The 19,459-nt window shown below is 38.8% G+C and overlaps 2 protein-coding genes and 1 pseudogene across 6 annotated transcripts in view; 1 reads left to right on the forward strand and 2 right to left on the reverse strand.

Moving 5' to 3' along the window:
- BEND5 (BEN domain containing 5) overlaps nucleotides 1–19,459 on the forward strand; it is a 1,441,067-nt gene that overhangs the window by 163,118 nt on the left and 1,258,490 nt on the right. For all 5 annotated transcript variants that reach the window (XM_077991613.1, XM_015139247.3, XM_077991622.1 and 2 more), the window contains exon 2: nucleotides 9,567–9,689. In XM_077991613.1, the coding sequence (XP_077847739.1) occupies nucleotides 9,567–9,689 (123 nt within the window). The remainder of the gene's footprint in view (nucleotides 1–9,566; nucleotides 9,690–19,459) is intronic.
- On the reverse strand, nucleotides 17,579–18,538 carry LOC144338699 (uncharacterized). Its single transcript, XM_077989164.1, has 2 exons — nucleotides 18,515–18,538; nucleotides 17,579–18,283 (listed from the first exon to the last, which is right to left on the reverse strand). Exons 1-2 carry the CDS (start codon nucleotides 18,536–18,538, stop codon nucleotides 17,579–17,581), a joined length of 729 nt encoding a protein of 242 aa, XP_077845290.1.
- LOC144338703 (zinc finger protein 135-like) overlaps nucleotides 18,630–19,459 on the reverse strand; it is a 31,921-nt pseudogene continuing 31,091 nt past the window's right edge.

Consider the following 19,459-nt stretch of genomic DNA (forward strand, 5'->3'; position numbering starts at 1 on the left):
AAGCAGTTTTTTCCAATTCTGTGAAGAAACTCATTGGTAGCTTGATGGGGATGGCATTGAATCTATAAATAACCTTGGGCAGTATGGCCATTTTCACGATATTGATTCTTCCTATGCATGAGCATGGTATGTTCTTCCATTTGTTTGTGTCCTCTTTTATTTCACTGAGCAGTGGTTCGTAGTTCTCCTTGAAGAGGTCCTTTACATCCCTTGTAAGTTGGATTCCTAGGTATTTTATTCCCTTTGAAGCAATTGTGAATGGAACTTCATTCATGATTTGGCTCTCTGTTTGTGTTTGTTACTGGCGTATAAGAATGCTTGTGATTTTTGCACAGGGATTTTGTATCCTGAGACTTTGCTGAAGTTGCTTATCAGCTTAAGGAGGTTTTGGGCTGAGACAATGGGGTTTTCTAAATATACAATCATGTCATCTGCAAACAGGGACAATTTGACTTCCTCTTTTCCTAAGTGAATACACTTTGTTTCTTTCTCTTGCCCTATTGCCCTAACTGGAACTTCCAACACTATGTTGAATAGGAGTGGTGAGAGAGGGCATCCCTGTCTTGTGCCAGTTTTCAAAGGGAATGCTTCCAGTTTTTGTCCATTCAGTATGATATTGGCTGTGGGTTTGTCATAAATAGCTCTTATTATTTTGAGATACGTTCCATCAATACCGAATTTATTGAGCGTTTTTAGCATGAAGGGCTGTTGAATTTTGTCAAAGGCCTTTTCTGCATCTATTGAGATAATCATGTGGTTTTTGTGTTTGGTTCTGTTTATATGCTGGATTACGTTTATTGATTTGCGTATGTTGAACCAGCCTTGCATCCCAGGGATGAAGCCCACTTGATCATGGTGGATAAGCTTTTTGATGTGCTGCTGGATCTGGTTGGCCAGTATTTTATTGAGGATTTTTGCATCGATGTTTATCAGGGATATTGGTCTAAAATTCTCTTTTTTTTTTTTGTCTCTGCCAGGCTTTGGTATCAGGATGATGTTGGCCTCATAAAATGAGTTAGGGAGGCTTCCCTCTTTTTCTATTGATTGGAATAGTTTCAGAAGGAATGGTACCAGCTCCTCCTTGTACCTCTGGTAGAATTCAGCTGTGAATCCATCTGGTCCTGGACTTTTTTTGATTGGTAGGCTATTAATTATTGCCTCAATTTCAGAGTGTGCTATTGGTCTATTCAGGGATTCAACTTCTTCCCGGTTTAATCTTGGGAGAGTGTAAGTGTCCAGGAAATTATCCATTTCTTCTAGATTTTCTGGTATATTTGCGTAGAGGTGTTTATAGTATTCTCTGATGGTAGTTTGTATTTCTGTGGTGTCGGTGGTGATATCCCCTTTATCATTTTTTATTGCATCTATTTGATTCTTCTCTGTTTTCTTCTTTATTAGTCTTACTAGCAGTCTATCAATTTTGTTGATCTTTTCAAAAAACCAACTCCTGGATTCATTGATTTTTTGGAGGGTTTTTTGTGTCTCTATCTCCTTCAGTTCTGCTCTGATCTTAGTTATTTCTTGCCTTCTGCTAGCTTTTGAATGTGTTTGCTCTTGCTTCTCTAGTTATTTTAATTGTGATGTTAGGGTGTCAATTTTAGATCTTTCCAGCTTTTTCTTGTGGGCATTTAGTGCTATAAATTTCCGTCTACACACTGCTTTAAATGTGTCCCAGAGATTCTGGTATGTTGTATCTTTGTTCTCATTGGTTTCAAAGAACATCTTTATTTCTGTCTTCATTTCGTTATGTACCCAGTAGTCATTCAGGAGCAAGTTGTTCAGTTTCCATGAAGTTGAGCGGTTTTGATTGAGTTTCTTAGTCCTCAGTTCTAGTTTGATTGCACTGTGGTCTGAGAGACAGTTTCTTATAATTTCTGTTCTTGTACATTTGCTGAGGAGTGCTTTACTTCTAATTATGTGGTCAATTTTGGAATAAGTGTGATGTGCTGTTGAGAAGAATGTATATTCTGTTGATTTGGGGTGGAGAGTTCTGTAGATGTCTATTAGGTCTCCTTGCTGCAGAGATGAGTTCAATTCCTGGGTATCCTTGTTAACTTTCTGTCTCGTTGATCTGTCTAATGTTGACAGTGTGGTGTTGAAGTCTCCCATTATTATTGTACGGGAGTCTAAGTCTCTTTGTAAGTCTCTAAGGACTTGCTTGATGAATCTGGGTGCTCCTGTATTGGGTGCATATATATTTAGGATAGTTAGCTCTTCCTGTTGAATTGATCCCCTTACCATTATGTAATGGCCTTCTTTGTCTCTTTTGATCTTTGATGGTTTAAAGTCTGTTTTATCAGAGACTAGTATTGCAACCCCTGCTTTTTTTTGTTCTCCATTCGCTTGGTAGATCTTCCTCCATCCCTTTATTTTGAGCCTATGTATGTCTCTGCATGTGAGATGGGTCTCCTGCATACAGCAAACTGATGGGTCTTGACTCTTTATCCAGTTTGCCAGTCTGTGTCTTTTAATTGGAGCATTTAGTCCATTTACATTTAAGGTTAATATTGTTATGTGTGAACTTGATCCTGCCATTATGATATTAACTGGTTATTTTGCTCGTTAGTTGATGCAGTTTCTTCCTAGCCTCGATGGTCTTTACATTTTGGCATGTTTTTGCAATGGCTGGTACCGGTTGTTCCTTTCCATGTTTAGTGCTTCCTTCAGGGTCTCTTGTAAGGCAGGCCTGGCTGTGACAAAATCTCTTAGCATTTGCTTATTTGTAAAGGATTTCATTTCTCCTTCACTTATGAAACTCAGTGTGGCTGGATATTAAATTCTAGGTTTAAAATTCTTTTCTTTAAGAATGTTGGATATTGGCCCCCACTCTCTTCTGGCTTGGAGAGTTTCTGCCGAGAGATCTGCTGTTAGTCTGATGGGCTTCCCTTTGTGGGTAACCCGACCTTTCTCTCTGGCTGCCCTTATGATTTTTTCCTTCATTTCAACTTTCGCGAATCTGGCAATTATGTGTCTTGGAGTTGCTCTTCTCGAGGAGTATCTTTGTGGCGTTCTCTGTATTTCCTGAATTTGAATGTTGGCCTGCCCTACTAGGTTGGGGAAGTTCTCCTGGATGATATCCTGCAGAGTGTTTTCCAACTTGGTTCCATTTTCCCCCTCACTTTCAGGCACCCCAATGAGACATAGATTTGGTCTTTTTACATAATCCCATACTTCTTGGAGGCTTTGTTCATTTCTTTTTCTTCTTTTTTCTTTAGATTTCTCTTCTCACTTCATTTCATTCATTTGATCCTCAATCGCTGATATTCTTTCTTCCAGTTGATCGAGTCGGTTACTGAAGCTTGTGCATTTGTCATGTATTTCTCATGTCATGGTTTTCATCTCTGTCAGTTCTTTTATGGCCTTCTCTGTGTTGATTATTCTAGTTATCAATTCTTCCAGTCTTTTTTCAAGATTTTTAGTTTCTTTCCACTGGGTATGTAATTCCTCCTTTAGCTCTGAGAATTTTGATGGACTGAAGCCTTCTTCTCTCATCTCATCAGAGTCATTCTCCGTCCAGCTTTGATCCGTCGCTGGCGATGAGCTGTGTTCCTTTGGAGGGGGAGATGAGCTCTTATTTTTTGAATTTCCAGCTTTTCTGCCCTGCTTTTCCCCCATCTTTGTGGTTTTATCTGCCTTTGGTCTTTGATGATGGTAACGTACTGATGGGGTTTTGGTGTGGGTGTCCTTTCTGTTTTTTAGTTTTCCTTCTAACAGTCAGGACCCTCAGCTGTAGGTCTGTTGGAGATTGCTTGAGGTCCACTCCAGACCCTGTTTGCCTGGGTATCAGCAGCAGAGGCTGCAGAAGATAGAATATTGTTGAACAGCGAGTGTACCTGTCTAATTCTTGCTTTGGAAGCTTCCTCTCCGGGGTGTACCCAGCTGTGTGAGGTGTGGGGTGTCGGTCTGCCCCTAGTGGGGGATGTCTCCCAGTTAGGCTACTCACGGGTCAGGGACCCACTTGAGCAAGCAGTCTATCCGTTCTCAGATCTCAACCCCCATGTTGGGAGATCTACTGCTCTCTTCAAAGCTGTCAGACAGAGTCGTTTGCGTCTGCAGAGGTTTCTGCTTTTTTGTTGTTGTTGTTGTTGTTGTTGTTTAGCTATGCCCTGTCCCCAGAGTTGGAGTCTACAGAGACAGGCAGGCCTCCTTGAGCTGCTGTGAGCTCTACCCAGTTCGAGCTTCCCAGCGGCTTTGTTTACCTACTTAAGCCTCAGCAATGGCGGGCGCCCCTCCCCCAGCCTTGCTGCTGCCTTGCCGTTAGATCGCAGACTGCTGTGCTAGCAATAAAGGAGGCTCCGTGGGCATGGGACTCTCCTGGCCAGGTGTAGGATATAATCTGCTAGTGTGCCCGTTTGCTAAGACCCTTGATAAAGTACAGTATTGCGGTGGGAGTTACCCGCTTTTCCAGGCGTTGTGTGTCTCAGTTCCCCTGGCTAGGAAAATGGATTCCCTTCCCCCTTGTGCTTCCCAGGTGAGGTGATGCCTCTCCCTGCTTCAGCTTTTGCTGGTCGGCTGCTGCAGCTGACCAACACTGATTGTCCAGCACTCCCTAGTGAGATGAACCCAGTACCTCAGTTGAAAATGCAGAAATCACCTGTCTTCTGTGTTGCTCGCCCTGAGAGCTGGAGACTGGAGCTGTTCCTATTCAGCCATCTTGCTCCGCCAGTAATGCTGTTTTTATAGAATGAGTTAGAAAGAATTCTCTTTCACTTTTTAGAATAGTATGAGAATTGATATTAGTTCTTTTAAAAAAGTTTTGTGGATTTCAGATGTACAGCCATTTGCTCCTGTGCTTTCTTCATTGGGAGGTTGTTAAAATTACTCATTCAATCTTACTACTCATTATTAGTCTGTTCAGGTTTTCTATTTATTTCTGGTTCAATCTTTATAGATTATATATGTTCACACATTTATACATTCTTCTCTTGATTTTCCAATTTGATAGCACATAGATGTTCATAATAGTCTCTAATGGTCCTTTGTATTTCTATGGTATCAGTTGTAATGTCTTTTATTATTTCTGATTTTATTTATTTGGGTCTTCTCTCTTTGTCTTGTTTAGCTAGCTAGCAGTTTATCGATTTTATCTTTTCAAAAAACCACCTTTTAATTCATTCTGCTTATCCTTTGTGTTTTTTTAGATTCTATTTTGTTTAGTTCTGCTTTGATCTTTATTATTTCTTTTCTTCTACTTATTTTACATTTGGTTTATTTGTGCTTTTCTACTTTCTTGATGTACAGCATTATGTTGTTAAAATCTTTCCGCTTTATTGATTTTGTAATTTATTGTTGTGAAATATCCTTAGCACCGCTTTTGCTTTATCACCTAGGTTTTTGTATGTTGTGTTTGCTTTTACATTTGCTTCAAGAAATTTTCAAATTTTTCTTCCTAATTTTTTCATTGATCTAATGGTAATACAGAAACATGTTGTTTAATTGCTGTCTATTTTTACTACCTCCAGAGATCCTCTTTTTATTGATTTCTAGTTTTATCCCATTGTGGTCTGACAAGATATTTGATATGATTTTGATTTTTTGAAATTTCTTGAGACTTGTTTTGTGACCTAACATATGATCTATCCATGAAACTGTTCCATGTGCTGATAAGAAGAATGTGTATTCTGCAGCTTTTGGATGAAATATTCTATAAATGTCTGTTAGGTCCATTTGGTTTATAGTGCAGATAATGTGTTGATTTTCTTTCTATATGATGTGTCCAATGCTGAATATGGGAGTTTTGAAGTTTCCCACTATGATTGTATTGGGGTCTATTTCTCTCTTTAGTTCTAATAATATTTGCTTTATATATCTGGATGTTCTAGTGTTGGGTGCATTGTTATATCCTGTTACTGAATTGATCTCTTTATCATTACATAGTAACTTCTTTGTTTGTATTTGTGTTAGTCCATTCTCATGCTGCTAGGAAGAAATACTCAGACTGGATAATTTATAAAGAAAAGAGGTTTAATTGACTCACCATTCCACATGGCTGGGGAGACCTCAGGAAACATACAATTATGGCAAAAAGCACCTCTTCACAGTGCAGCAGGAGAGAAAATGATTGCCAATTGGGGTAATGCCAACCATCTGTAAAACCATCAGATCCTGGATGACATACATAGGCAGGCTTATTCTCAAGCTCTGTGGTGGTGCATTCAGGTGTGAAGTGACCCTTCAGCTGGAGGCGTGTTGTTTTTGTTAATGGCAGTGTCTTGGGGAAGATGGTTTTCAGACTCTGGGAACTGTGCATTTTGGCTCCTTTTGTCCTGTGGGCAGCCTCCCTGGTGTGCTATACTGCCTGTTTTGGGTGATTTAGGACACTATATGGCTACAGTGCTGGGGACCCAGATGTATTGCTGGGTCCAGCTGGCATCATAATGCAGCAGCCCTCTGGTTGGATGTGGGAGGATGTCCTTGGGGCTCCAGGGATGTGGAGATTCAGGGGCAGCTAGGCCCCAGGGCAAGATGTAGCCTGATGGGGGATTAGTTCTCAAAATGGTGGCAAGTTGCACCTGCTTAGGGTTCAGGGGGTGAGTAGAACGGAGTGTGAATTTCCTCTGTAGAACAACGCAATTGCAATGGACTCCAGATGACTTTCTATGCTAGACTCTCCTGTGGCTATTGCAGGCATCTGTGATGGGAATATGCAGCACTGGGGATCTTTTACTTACCTTTCCTTTGCAGTGGGGAACTTCTCTTGGATCTGAGACAATCATGGCTGGGCCAGTTGCTTCACTTCCCTCTCCTTTCATGCCTCAGAGGGTCCCTGTTACTTCCCTGCTGAATTCCAGTGTTCTCGCTTAGGCACTTTATTCGATGTGTGGTTATCTACTTGTTTTTAGAGGTGCCTGACACTGGCCCCTTCCTTGTGAATGAGGCAAGTGTCAGGCACCTCTAGTCAGCCATCTTCTTCTAATCTTTTGTGCAATTTTTGTAATATATTTTACTTTTTCATATGGCATAAACACACAATACATTGCTATTTTTTCTATAGTCATTTATCTTTTAGAGTGATTGAAAATAAGAAAATTTATATTTACCTTTATTTATATCATTTCTGGAGCTCTTCATTTCTTTGTGTGGACCTTAGTTTATAGCTGCTATTATTTCTCTTCTGGCTGAAGAACTTTTGTTGACATTTCTTACAACACAGGACTGTTTATAATAAATTATCTCAGCTTTTATTTTTCTTAAAATACCTTTAGTTTGTACTTCATCTTTGAAAGATATTTTCAATTGGTATAAAATTTTACATTGACTTTTTCCCAGTAATTTCAATATATCATTACCTTGACTTTTGGTTTGCACAGTTTATGTATTTCAAAGAGAAATATGTATTTTTGTCTTAGTTCATTTGTATGTGATTTATCTCTTTAAGCATAATATATATATAATTTTTAATAATATATTTATTCTACTAGTTACTGTTTGGATTTGTAGCTCAATATCTTTCATTACCTTTGGAAAATTCTCAGACATTATTTCTTCAAATATCTTTCTGCTTCATTCTTACTCTTATATCCTCGGGAATCCCAATTATATATATATTTTAGATTGGCTGATATTATTCCACAGCTCTTGGATGCTCTGCTCTTTTTTCCCTTTTGCTTTTCCTATTTCCCTTTGCATTTATGTTTAGATTATTTTTATTGATCTAAAGTTTACTGATTTATTTTTCAGCTGTGCCAAGTGTACTGATGAATGAATTAAAGGCATTCTTCATCACTATTACTGTGATTTTGGTTTTATCATTTCCTTTTGTATTATTATTGTGGTTTGTGTCTTACTGATGAAATTTCCCATTTCTTCATGAATTTTGTTCTTATTTTCCACTACAGCCTTTAACATATTAAGCTTTATTTAAAATTCATTGTGTGATAATTCCAGTATCTGGTCATTTCTATGTCTGGTCCTGTGTATCATTTTTTCCCTAGATAGTAGGTTGTTTTTTCTTGATATTTTGGCTATGTCTCACAATTTTTTATAGAATACCAGAAGAGTAGAGAATACTACTGTTTTTATAGTATTTATAGTACTTGCAAATATTATTTGTCACTATAAATGGATATATCTCTTTCCAGCTCATTTGGGTGGGGGCTTGTGTCAACCTAGCTTGGAGTTAAGGTGTATTTGAGTTTCTTTGTTGCTACGGTTATCTTCAGTATCCAACTAGCTTCAAATTATTCTAGTGCTATTTTATTTTTGAGGGAAGGGGCTGGCTGGGGTGATTGAGTATTTAAGATGACCATAGCAACAGTGAAACTCAAACCTAGTTTATTTCCAGACTAGGTTGACACAAGCCCCTACACAAATGACCTGGAAAGAAGTATATCCATTTATAGTGATGAATAATACTTATAATATTCTCTGGGAATGTTTGCCACTCCTTCAGGTGTGGACGAGTTTTCCTTTATTGTTTCTCGTCCTCTCACTTTTGTACTCAGGTGATAAGTTCGTTATTGCTCCCCTAGTCATGTAAGGCTGTTTTTCCCATAAGGGACTTCATGCCTTTCCTATTACAGAAGGCTCTCTCCTTCTCTAGGCCTGTACCACAAAGGTAAACATTTTCTGGTCTACCTACCTGCTTGTAATCTTCCTTCTGAATATCTGGTAGAGACCTGTACAGCAGAGTCTTCAAATGGATGTGAATTCCCTTTGTGTCTATGACTCAGTAGTTCCACACTCTCGTATTTCCTTATTTGACATTTAATAATATTTAAAAATTAGCTTAGCTTTTTTACTAACTTGTATGGGACCCAGCATTACTTCTTCTTGTGCTCTGTCATGGAGGAGTCAGTGCTTGCTTCCCATGCTCTTTTTGGTGGGACTTGACTTTCCTTTGACATTGGATGATTTAGCTGCTCTTCAAACTCTGTTCTCTGATAGATTTGGGAAAGTTATGATTTTGTTCTTAATTGAGATATTTGTTGTTGTTAGGGTAGAAGGGATACTCTTTCCATTTTTCTACATCTTAGGTGAAAGTGAAACTTCAAAAACTTTTAAAAATTAAAGTTCCTGTTAGGAAATAGAACATCTATGCTAATTCAGTGTTTCTCAGATGGTTTCTGGTGGAGCATCTGGAAGTCATAATGCTATTTATAGAATAACTGCTTTATTCAAATTTAAATAATTGAATGTATGTTTCTGTCAAATTATGTACATTATTTATATATTAAATGGCTGATGCAATTTAATGAATATATCTTGGATTTTGATAATGATAGAAGATATTTTTATAGTTTATATACAATTCTAATAACACAACTTTGGAAGATGAGTTTACTGTTCACATTTTATGGATGAGAGGAACTGAAGTATAAAGATATTAGGTTGATTGCTTTGGGGCATAGAGAATTAGCATGTATTTGAGTTGACATTTGACGCTATATCATTTTGTTTGAAAATGTAGCCTTTTTTCACTGTATCACAATGTGATGTTAACTTCTTTTTGCTTGGTTAAACACTTGGTGACTAGGGAAGGGGTAACTAACAGTAAAAATCTGACTGGACTTCTATTGCTGAATATACTTTGACTTTTACTTAACATGAGACAATTTTTTTAATAGGCAATGATATGGGAAATGATGATGCCATCGGAGGGAATGTGAGCAAATATATAGTGCTTCCAACTGGATATTGTGGACAGCCCAAGAAAGGACATCTTCTCTTTGATGCTTGCTTTGAAAGTGGTAAGTATATTAAAGGCTTTTCCTTTTAAGTTTGTCTGGTAAGACTTTTTTTTTTCAGAATTGAATTTTATGTGACCATTCAGTGCAATTCAAGTCATTTAATATTTCACAATAATGGGACAAGTTTTATGGGAAAAAATTTTGAAGGAATTAACTTGGGAATATCAAATTTTTGTTGTTATAAATGATTAAAAATATAATTAATGGTAATATTAACAAATGCTTATATAGTACCTTATATTTTAGAAACTACTTTCCAAGATACTTTTTTGTTTTGGACTAAAACCCTCATGTTTGACTGTATTATCAATTATGAGTTATTGAGTAATATCTGTCTAGTTCTGTATGACATGCTTACAGTAGAACTTTGTCTTGGGGGGAGAGGAGGCTTCCCTATAAAACAAATAATTAGACAGCAGACCTAATTGAATACAAACTAAAGAACAGAGGTAAAATTTCCTCATAATTGGCAAATACTGTGGGTATTCTGACAGTGGAGATGAGGACTTGATTGTGTATTCTCATACAGAAGGGACTAGATCTTGTTTAGCTCTTGATGTTCTCAACCTCATGCTCTAATTGTCACATAGTAGAGACTCAGAATGTTGAAAATGTTAGTAAGAAAGGTAAACATAATTTTATTTTACAAATAATTATTAATTTTCATTGGTTCTGAATAACCAATGAAATTAGTTATTCATATACATGCATGTATGCAAATACATACACACCTACATGCATGCATGTGTGTGCATATTTATGTATATGTGTGGCTGAAGGGACATATCAATATCAATTATATAATAGTTGTTTCTGAACCTTAAAAGCATTGGTTGTTTATAGCAAACAATTGAAAATTTGTTTATGCAGGATGTTGCTCTTTGATTATGTCATATTGTATAGGTTTGATAAGATTGATATAATAAAGTACTACAAAGTGGGTTAAACAACAGATATTTATTTTTTCTTACTTTAACAGTATTCAGTTTGTCATAAAGTACCACAAACTGAGTGAATTAAAAAACGGAAATGTATTGTCTCACAGTCCTGGAGATTAGAAGTCTGAGATCAAGGTATTAGCAGGACTGATTCCCCCTAAGAATTATGAGGAAGAATCTGTTCCGTGTTTCTCCCCTAGCTTCCTACAGGTTGTTAGCAATCTTTGGTGCTCCTTGGCTTATAGAAGCATCACTCTAATCTCTGCCTTCATCTGTACATGGTGTTCTCCCTGCATGTCTATGTTCCAAATTCCCACTTTTTACAAAAATGTCAGTCACATTGGATTGGGACCTACTTTAATGAGCCCACTTTAACTTGATTACCTCTATAAAGATCCTAGGACTTCAACATAGGAATTTTGAGAGTACATGATTCAGCCCATAACGCAGTATTGTAGTATTGTACTTCCAACCAGACTTGAATACTGTCCGCATAATTAAGAACAATGGCTTTTTATTTTCTATAAATCTTGTACTAGTGCCTTGTCTTATATGTACTTGATGCTTACAAAATATCTTTAATTCTTTCTTACGTTAGTTAAAGATGTAAGGACCTTTTACAATAATTACAACTTTGTGGGAATAAAGATTATCCCCATTTTAAAGATTAAATATCTTGATTTACATACAGCCTGCAATAATTCATATTCCTTTCTCATAACATCTTTTCTTTAACCCCGCTGCAGTCTTTTTCCATCCCTTCAAAAAAAACTCAGTAAAAGAAATTGTTCAATCTTACCATGTAATCACCAAATAAATAATGCATATTTTCCCAACAATTTATGAACAATTGGTTATATCAATTAGATCTGTGCTAGTAATACATGAGACTTGCAGTAGAGTGGTTAAGTGGACAGACTTTGATTCAGGCTGCAGTTCAAATCTTGGTTTGAAAAAGGAGTCAGTTTTCTTACATTTTATTGAGGGATGATACCTACTATCCATCTTAATGTGTGTGTGTGTATGTATGTGTGTGTGTGTATGTATGTATGTGTGTGCATATATATATACAGATAGCTAGCTAGGTAACTATTAAAAATGTGAGCTTCCTTACCAGAATATACATAGTAATAATAATAATAATAATAATAATAATAAATTAGATGAATGAGGACATTTTAGAATAGATACATATTAGTTAGGGCAAAGAAGACTCTTCAGAATTTAGAGTGTCAGTGACCCTGGAGGGCCTTCCCACACATCCACATCCTAATCAATGCCCTCACGTTAACAATACGCACTCCGCCAGGCTGGTGTTTAACTTGCCTTGTAATTCATCAAGTCATAGGATGAGGTTCTACATTTGATCTTCAGCAATTTCAGCCCTGCAGCTACAGAAAGTGAAGGTCTCCTTCAGGGTACACACAGAAGCTCTTAGGTTATTCATTAGGTGTTTTTGCTGGGAGTTTGAATCCCTGAACTCATCCCCCCACCTTTTTTTAACCATGTTGTCCGGTAACATCAGGAGGAACCAGTCAATGTCATTAAATTTTCAAAAATGTTTAATAGTATCATATACAAAGTCACATAGATCCCTGCTTCTTATAAGTGATCGATTAGGAATATCTAGTGCAGTTATTTTTCATATCTCTGTAAACATTTCATGCCATGGACTTTCTGCTGTTGGATATAACACCATTAGCACCTTAAGTTTTCTATTAGAATACATTTAAGAGGTACAAATGCAGTTTTGATACATGGATATATTGCATAGTGGTAAAGTTTGGGCTTTTAGTGTAACTATTACCCAAATAGTATACATTGTACCCACAAAATAATTTCTCATCTCTCATTCCCTGAACCCCCCTACCTTTTTGAGTCTCCAAGGGCTATTATTCCAGATTCTATATGTATACATATTATTTAGCTCTCACTTATTAATGAGAGCATGTGTATTGACTTTCTGCTTTTGAGTTATTTTACTTAGGGTAATGGCCTCCAGTTCCATCCATGTTGCCGCAAAAGACATGATTTATTTTTTTTTTATGGCTGAATAGTATTCCATTGTATATCACATGTTCTTTATGCTGTCCTGCATTGAGTGACATTTAGGTTGATTCCACATCTTTGCTATTTTAAATAGTATTGTAATAAACATTGGAGTGCAGGTAACTTTTTTACATAATGATTTCTTTTTCTTTGATTTTTACATAATGATTTCTTTTTCTTCTTAGAGATTTAATCTAAGAGATTAAAATCTCTTTTAATTGAATGGTATTGAATGAGTTCTATTTTTAGTTCTTAGAAAAATCTCCATACTGTTTTCCATAGAGGTTGTGCTAATTTACATTCCTACCAACAGTTGATAAGCATTCTCTTGTCTCTGCATCCTCAACAACATCTATTATTTTTTTGCTTTTTAATAATACTCATTCTGACTGGTATAAAATGATACCTCATTGTACTTTTAATTGCATTTCTCTGATGCTTAATGATGTCGAACATTTTAAAAATGTGTTTATTTGCCATTTGTAATGTTCTCTCTTAAAAAATATTTATTCATGTCCTTTGCCTATTTTAATGGGGTTATTTATTTTGTTGTGGTTGTTGTTTGAGTTCCTTATAAATTTTGGATATTGGATATTTACCTTTTTGTGACATTTTTGTAAAAGTTGGATAAAGTTTGGATATTAGTCCCCTGTCCGATAAATACTTTGCAAGTATTTTCTCCCATTCCACATGTTGTCTGTTCATTGTGTCGATTATTTCTTTTGCTGTGTGGAAGCTTTTTAGTTTAATTAAGTCCCATAGATTTATTTTTGTTTTTGTTGCTAATACTTTTCATGCCTTAGTCATTAATTATTTGCCTAGACCAATGTCCAAAGGAGGTTTTCATAGTTTTTCTTATAGTATTTTTATAGTTTTAAGTCTTACATTTAAGTCTTTAATCCATCTTGAATTGACTTTTGTGCATGCCAAGAGATAGGAGTCTAGTTTCATTCTTCTGCAGGTGGCAATACAATATTACCAGTACCCATTTATCAAAAGCAGTGTCCTCTTCCCAGTGTATGTGTAGTTGGCTGGAGATAGATGGCTTTATTTCTAGGTTCTCTATTCTTTCATTGATGTTAGGTGTCTATTTTTAAACCAGTACTGTGCTGTTTTGGTTAATATAGCCTTGTAGTATGTGTAATTTGATGCCAGATAATTTGATATCTCCAGCTTTGTTCTTTTTGCTTAGAACTGCTTTGGCTATCTGGGCTCCTTTAGGTACACTATGAGTTTTAGGATTGCTTTATCTGGTTCTATGAAAAATAATGTCAGTATTTTGATAGGGATTGCATTGAATCTGTAGCTTGCTTTGGGCAGTGTGATCACTTTAACAGTATTAATTCTTCTGCTCCATGAGTATGGGATGTTTTTTCATGTGTTTATATCATCCATATATTTTTCACCAGTGTTTTGCAGTTTTTCTAGTAGAAATATTTCATCTCCTTGGTTAAATGTATTCCTAGATATTTTATTTTTTTGTAGTTATTATAAATGGGATTGCCTCCTTGATTTGTTTCTCAGCTTAGTCATTCTTGGTGTATAAAATTACTACTAGTATTTAAAAAATATTTTAATTTCAATCTTGGTGGTTACATGATAGGTTTATATATTTATGGAGTACATGAGATACTTCTTTCCTTCAGTGGATTGTCTCTTCACTTTTGTATTAGTCCATTTTCACCCTGCGGATAAAGACATACCAGAGACTTGGAAATTTACAAAAGAAAGAGCTTTAATGGACTTACACTTCCACGTGGTTGGGGAAGCCTCACAACCATGGTGGAATATAGGAGGAGCAAGTCATGTCTTGCTATGGGACAATAGGAAAGATTTGCTAAGTGTGCATATAGCAAATCTTTCCTATTTCAAATCTTTTCTATTGTGAATAATGCTGCAATATACATGGGAGTGCAGATATCATTTTGATATACTAATTTCGTTACTTTTGGGTATATACCTAGCAGTGGGATATACCACTGCTAGCTATATGGTAGCTCTATTTGTAGTTTTTTTGAAGAACCTCCATACTGTTCCCATAGTGCCCATAAATTAATGTATATTCCCACAAACAGTATATGAAGTTTCCATTTTTTCCACATCCTTGCCAGCATTTGTTATTGCCTGTCTTTTAGATAAAAGCCATTTTTACTGGGGTGAAACGACACCTCATTGTAGTTTTAATTTGCATTTCTCTGATGATCAATAAATTTGAGCAAATTTTCATAAACCTGTTGGTCATTTGTATGTCTTCTTTTGAGAAATGTCTATTCAGGTCTTTTGCCCATTTTTAATTGGATTATTAGCTTTTTTAAAAAGTAGTGTTGTTTAAGCTCCTTCTGTATTTTGGTTCTTAATCTCTTGTCATATGGATAGTGTGCAAATATTTTCTCTCCTTCAGTGGGTGTCTTTTCACTTTTTTTATTAGTCTGTTTTTCACCCTGTTGATAAAGACATACCTGAGACTTGGTAATTTACAAAAGAAGGAGTTTTAATGGACTTACATGTCCACATGTCTGGGGAACCCTCACAACCATGGTGGAAGGCAAGGAGGAGCAAGTCACATCTTACATGGCAGCAGGCAGGGGGAGAGAGCTCGTGTAGGGCAACTACCATTTTTACAACTATCAGATCTCATGAGACTTACTCACTATTACAAGAGAAAGACCTGCCCCCATGATTCAATTATCTCCCACTGGCTCCCTCTCACAACATGTGAGAATTATGGGAGCTACAAGATGAGATTTGGGTGGGGTCACAGAGCCAAACCATATCATTCTGCCCCAGCCCCCCGCAAATCTCATGTCCTCGCATTTTAAAACCAATCATGCCTTTCCAGCAGTCCCCCAAAGTCTTAATTCATTTCAGCATTAACTCAAAAGTCCACAGTCCAAAGTGTCATCTGAGACAGGGCAAGTCCTTTCTACCTATCAGACTGTAAAATCAAAAGCAAGTTAGTTACTTCCTAGATACAATGGGGGTACAGGCATTGGGTAAATACAGCCATTCCAAATGGGAGAAATTGGCCAAAACAAAGGTACTATGGGAAAGTAAGTCCAACATCCACCAGGGCAGTCAAATCCTAAAGCTCCAAAATGATCTCCTTTGACTCCATGTCTTACACCAGGTCATGCTGATGCAAGAGGTGGGCTCCCATGGCCTTGGGCAGCTCTGCCTCTGTGGCTTTGCATGGGATAGCCCCCTTCCTGGCTGCTGTCATGGGCTGGCATTGAGTGCATGTGATTTTTCTAGGCACACAGTGCAAGCTATCAGTGCATCTACCATTCTGGTGTCTGGAGGATGGTGGCCCTCTTCTCACATCTCCACTAGGTGGTGCTTCAGTAGGGACTCTGTGTGAGGGCTTTGACTTCACATTTCTCTTCTGCACTGCCCTAGTGCAGTGCCCCTGAGTGCTGTGCCCCTGCAGCAAACTTTTGCCTGGGCATCCAGGCATTTCCATATATACTCTGAAATCTAGGCAGAGGTTCCCAAACCTCAATTCTTCACTTCTGTGCACCTGCAGGCTCAATACCACATGGAAGCTGCCAAGGCCTGGAGCTTCCACCCTCTGAAGCAACAGCCTGAGCTATATCTTGGCCACCTTGGTCATGGCTGGAGCAGTTGGGATGCAGGGCATGAAGTCCCTAGACTGCACACAGCAGAGGAACCCTGGGCCTGGCCCATGAAACCATTTTTTCTTCCTAAGTCTCCAGGCCTGTGATGGCAGGGGCTGCCACAGAAGTCTCTGACATGCCCTGGAGACATTTTTTTCCATTGTCTTGGGCATTAACATTCAGCTCCTCATTACTTATGCAGATTTCTGCAGCTGGCTTGAATTTCTCCTCAGAAAGTGGGATTTTTTTTTTGGAAGCAGCTTTACATTTTGAGTCTTCCCATGCAAAGCCTTTAAATATCATTGCATATAAAGACTAACTGCAAAATAATGCAAGGATAATTAAAAGCCTGTTTATAGTACACTGATACTTTGTCATGTGGAATTCCAATCTGTGACTGACTGCCAGGTACCCTGATCAAACAATGTACACACAAATCAGACAGCTTTTTACTGAGACAGTCAGTATCCATAGTGATTCCATAATGATGCCTGTCTCATTTCTGGAACACTCTGCCATATTGTCATTTGGGAATATCAGAGTCAACCTGCACCATTCATAAGCACTTCCCTTCTGAAAAATGTAGTGTACAATAATGGCAAATTCTGACTTCATTTGGTTCTTGTATATGAAAGGCATTTTTTGGGTTTCTCACCAACTTGAACATCTCTGGTTTAGAATACAGTGAATCTTTGGACAAAAGCTTTCCCTGGAATCCCAGCATTTTGGGAGGCCGAGATGGGCGGATCACGAGGTCAGGAGATCGAGACCATCCTGGCTAACCCGGTGAAACCCCTTCTCTACTAAAAAATACAAAAAACTAGCCGGGCAAGGCGGCGAGCGCCTGTAGTCCCAGCTACTCGGGAGGCTGAGGCAGGAGAATGGTGTGAAGCCGGGAGGCGGAGCTTGCAGTGAGCTGAGATCCGGCCACTGCACTCCAGCCTGGGCGACAGAGTGAGACTCCGTCTCAAAAAAAAAAAAAAAAATAGCTTTCCCTGGATCCACTACATTTGTTTGATTTATTTTTTGTAAGTTCTATAATGTAACACTAATGGGCATTCAAGGCTAAAGGTCCTGAATGTTGATTATCTCCACATTTCCCTACTGTTTGGCTGCAGGGATGGATGACCTAGAGCTTGGTGGTTCCATGGTAATTTCCCATCAGTATAAACTCTCTGAGGGTGTCTGAGAGGCGTGCCATGTGAAAAGACTTGTGTATGAATATATGTTTCTCATGTATATGATTGGGTGAAATCTAGAAAGGGATGAGCTGTGGCTTAAGGTCTTCCTATGTCCCCAGCACATGTGGTGTGGGTTTATCCAATGTGAGTTCTCTGGTGCTTGGTAATGGAGGTGCTGTGTATAAAGGCCTTTCCACAGTACCTGCATGCATATGGCTTCTCTCCTGTGTGGATCCTTCAGTGCTGAGTGAGGTGGGTGCTCTGCCTAAAGGACTTTCCACAATCGTGACACTCGTAAGGCTTTTCCCCAGTGTGTGTCCTTTTGTGCTGGCTGAGGAAGGAGCTGTGGTTGAAGGATTTCCCACACCTATTACACCTGTAGGGCTTTTTCTTGGTGTGAATCCTCTGGTGTTCGATGAGAAGGGAGATCTGGCTGAAGGCTCTGCCATACTCGTTACATCAATAGGGTTTCTCTCCTGTGTGGATCCTCTGATGCTGAATGAGGGGAGCAAGCCGGCTGAAAGCTCTGCCACACTGGTTGCATTCGTAGGGCTTCTCCCCAGTGTAGTTTCGCTGATGTTTGGTGAGGGATGAGCTGTGGCTGAATGCCTTGCTGCAGTCATTGCATTCGTAGGGCTTCTCCCGTCTGTGGATTCACTGGTGTTGAGTGAGGTGTGTGCTCTGCTGGAAGGCCTTCCCACATTGACTGCACTCAGACAGCTTCTCTCCTGTGTGCATCTGCTTGTGCTGGCTGAGTGAGGAGCTGTGGCTGAAGGTTTTCCCACACTGGTTGCATCTGTAGGGCTTCTCTCCTGTGTGAATCCTCCAATGCTTGGTCAGGAGTGTGCTCTGGCTGAAGGCTTTCCCACACTCACTGCACTTATAGGGCTTTTCTCCTATGTGGGTCCTCCAGTGCTGAATCAGTGGTGTGATCTTGGTGAAGGCTTTTCCACACTCATGGCTCTTGCAGGGCTTCTCCCCTGTGTGGATTTGCTGGTGTTTGGTCAAGGACTAGCTGTGGCTGAAGGCCTTGACATACTCACCACACTGATAGGGTTTCTCCTCATTGTGGATTCACAGGTGCTAGGTGAGGTGGATGGTTTGCTGGAAGGCTTTCACACACTTGCTGCACTTGTAGGGCTTCTCGCCTGTGTGAGTTCACTCATGTTGGCTAAAGGAGGACCTAAAACTGAAGGGTTTCCCACATTCGCTGCACTCATAGGGCTTCTCACCTGTGTGAGTTATCTGGTGCTGGATCAGCGGGGCAATTTGTTTGAAGGTCCTCCCACACTGAGTGCGTTTATAGGGTTTCCGCCCAGTGTGGATTCTCTGGTGTTTGGTAAGTGCTGAGCCGTTTTGGAAGCCTTTTCTGTATTCGTGACATTCATAAGGTCTCTCTCCTGTGTGCGTACAGTGGTGTTCGATAAGTGCTGAGCTGTGACTAAAGGCCTTTCCGCATTCCTGACATTTGTGGGGTTTCTCTTTTACATAGGTTTTCTGTAGAACATTTAGGTCTGACTTCTCCCTTTTTCCATGTGTTCCCCATGTGTGGGGGCCTCGTCGTTCAGGAGTCATTGTTTGATGTGGGAAATCAGGGTTCAGACTTACGTTTTTCCTAAACCCATTCCTCTGCTACTGCTCCTGAACAGGCATCTTCATAGGCATGAAGGCCGCCAGCACTGCCAGGCTCTCTAGGCTCTCACAATTCCATTCCCAGTGGCTCACAGTGTCCTCACCCCTGCAGTACCACAGACCATCCTACAGAAATCTTTCTACCAAGATGACACTGTTGGATATTTCTTCAGAGATACCTTGCTTTAGAACTGACAGTTTGACTTTGGGTCTAGTTTCCAAGTCTGAAAGAAGCAAAAACTGGAAATGTCCCTTAGTCTCTGTTCCAGGGCAAAAGAGTTTGTGGTGAGATGGGAAGAGGAAGGATTAAAATAATGATTTTGAAAGTTCAAGGTACAAGTGGCTTTGACTATTTA

Source organism: Macaca mulatta, chromosome 1 (assembly GCF_049350105.2).
Source record: "Macaca mulatta isolate MMU2019108-1 chromosome 1, T2T-MMU8v2.0, whole genome shotgun sequence".
Classification (NCBI taxonomy): domain Eukaryota; kingdom Metazoa; phylum Chordata; class Mammalia; order Primates; family Cercopithecidae; genus Macaca; species Macaca mulatta.

Bases quoted from the DNA above. Each gene is read 5' to 3' on its own strand.
- LOC144338699 (XM_077989164.1), bottom strand. From the start codon at position 18,538: ATGAGGAGAAACCCTATCAGTGTG. The intron at 18,284-18,514 runs GTGAGTATGTCA...GGATTCACACAG, and splicing joins GGAGAAACCCTATCAGTGTG to GAGAGAAGCCCTACAGATGC.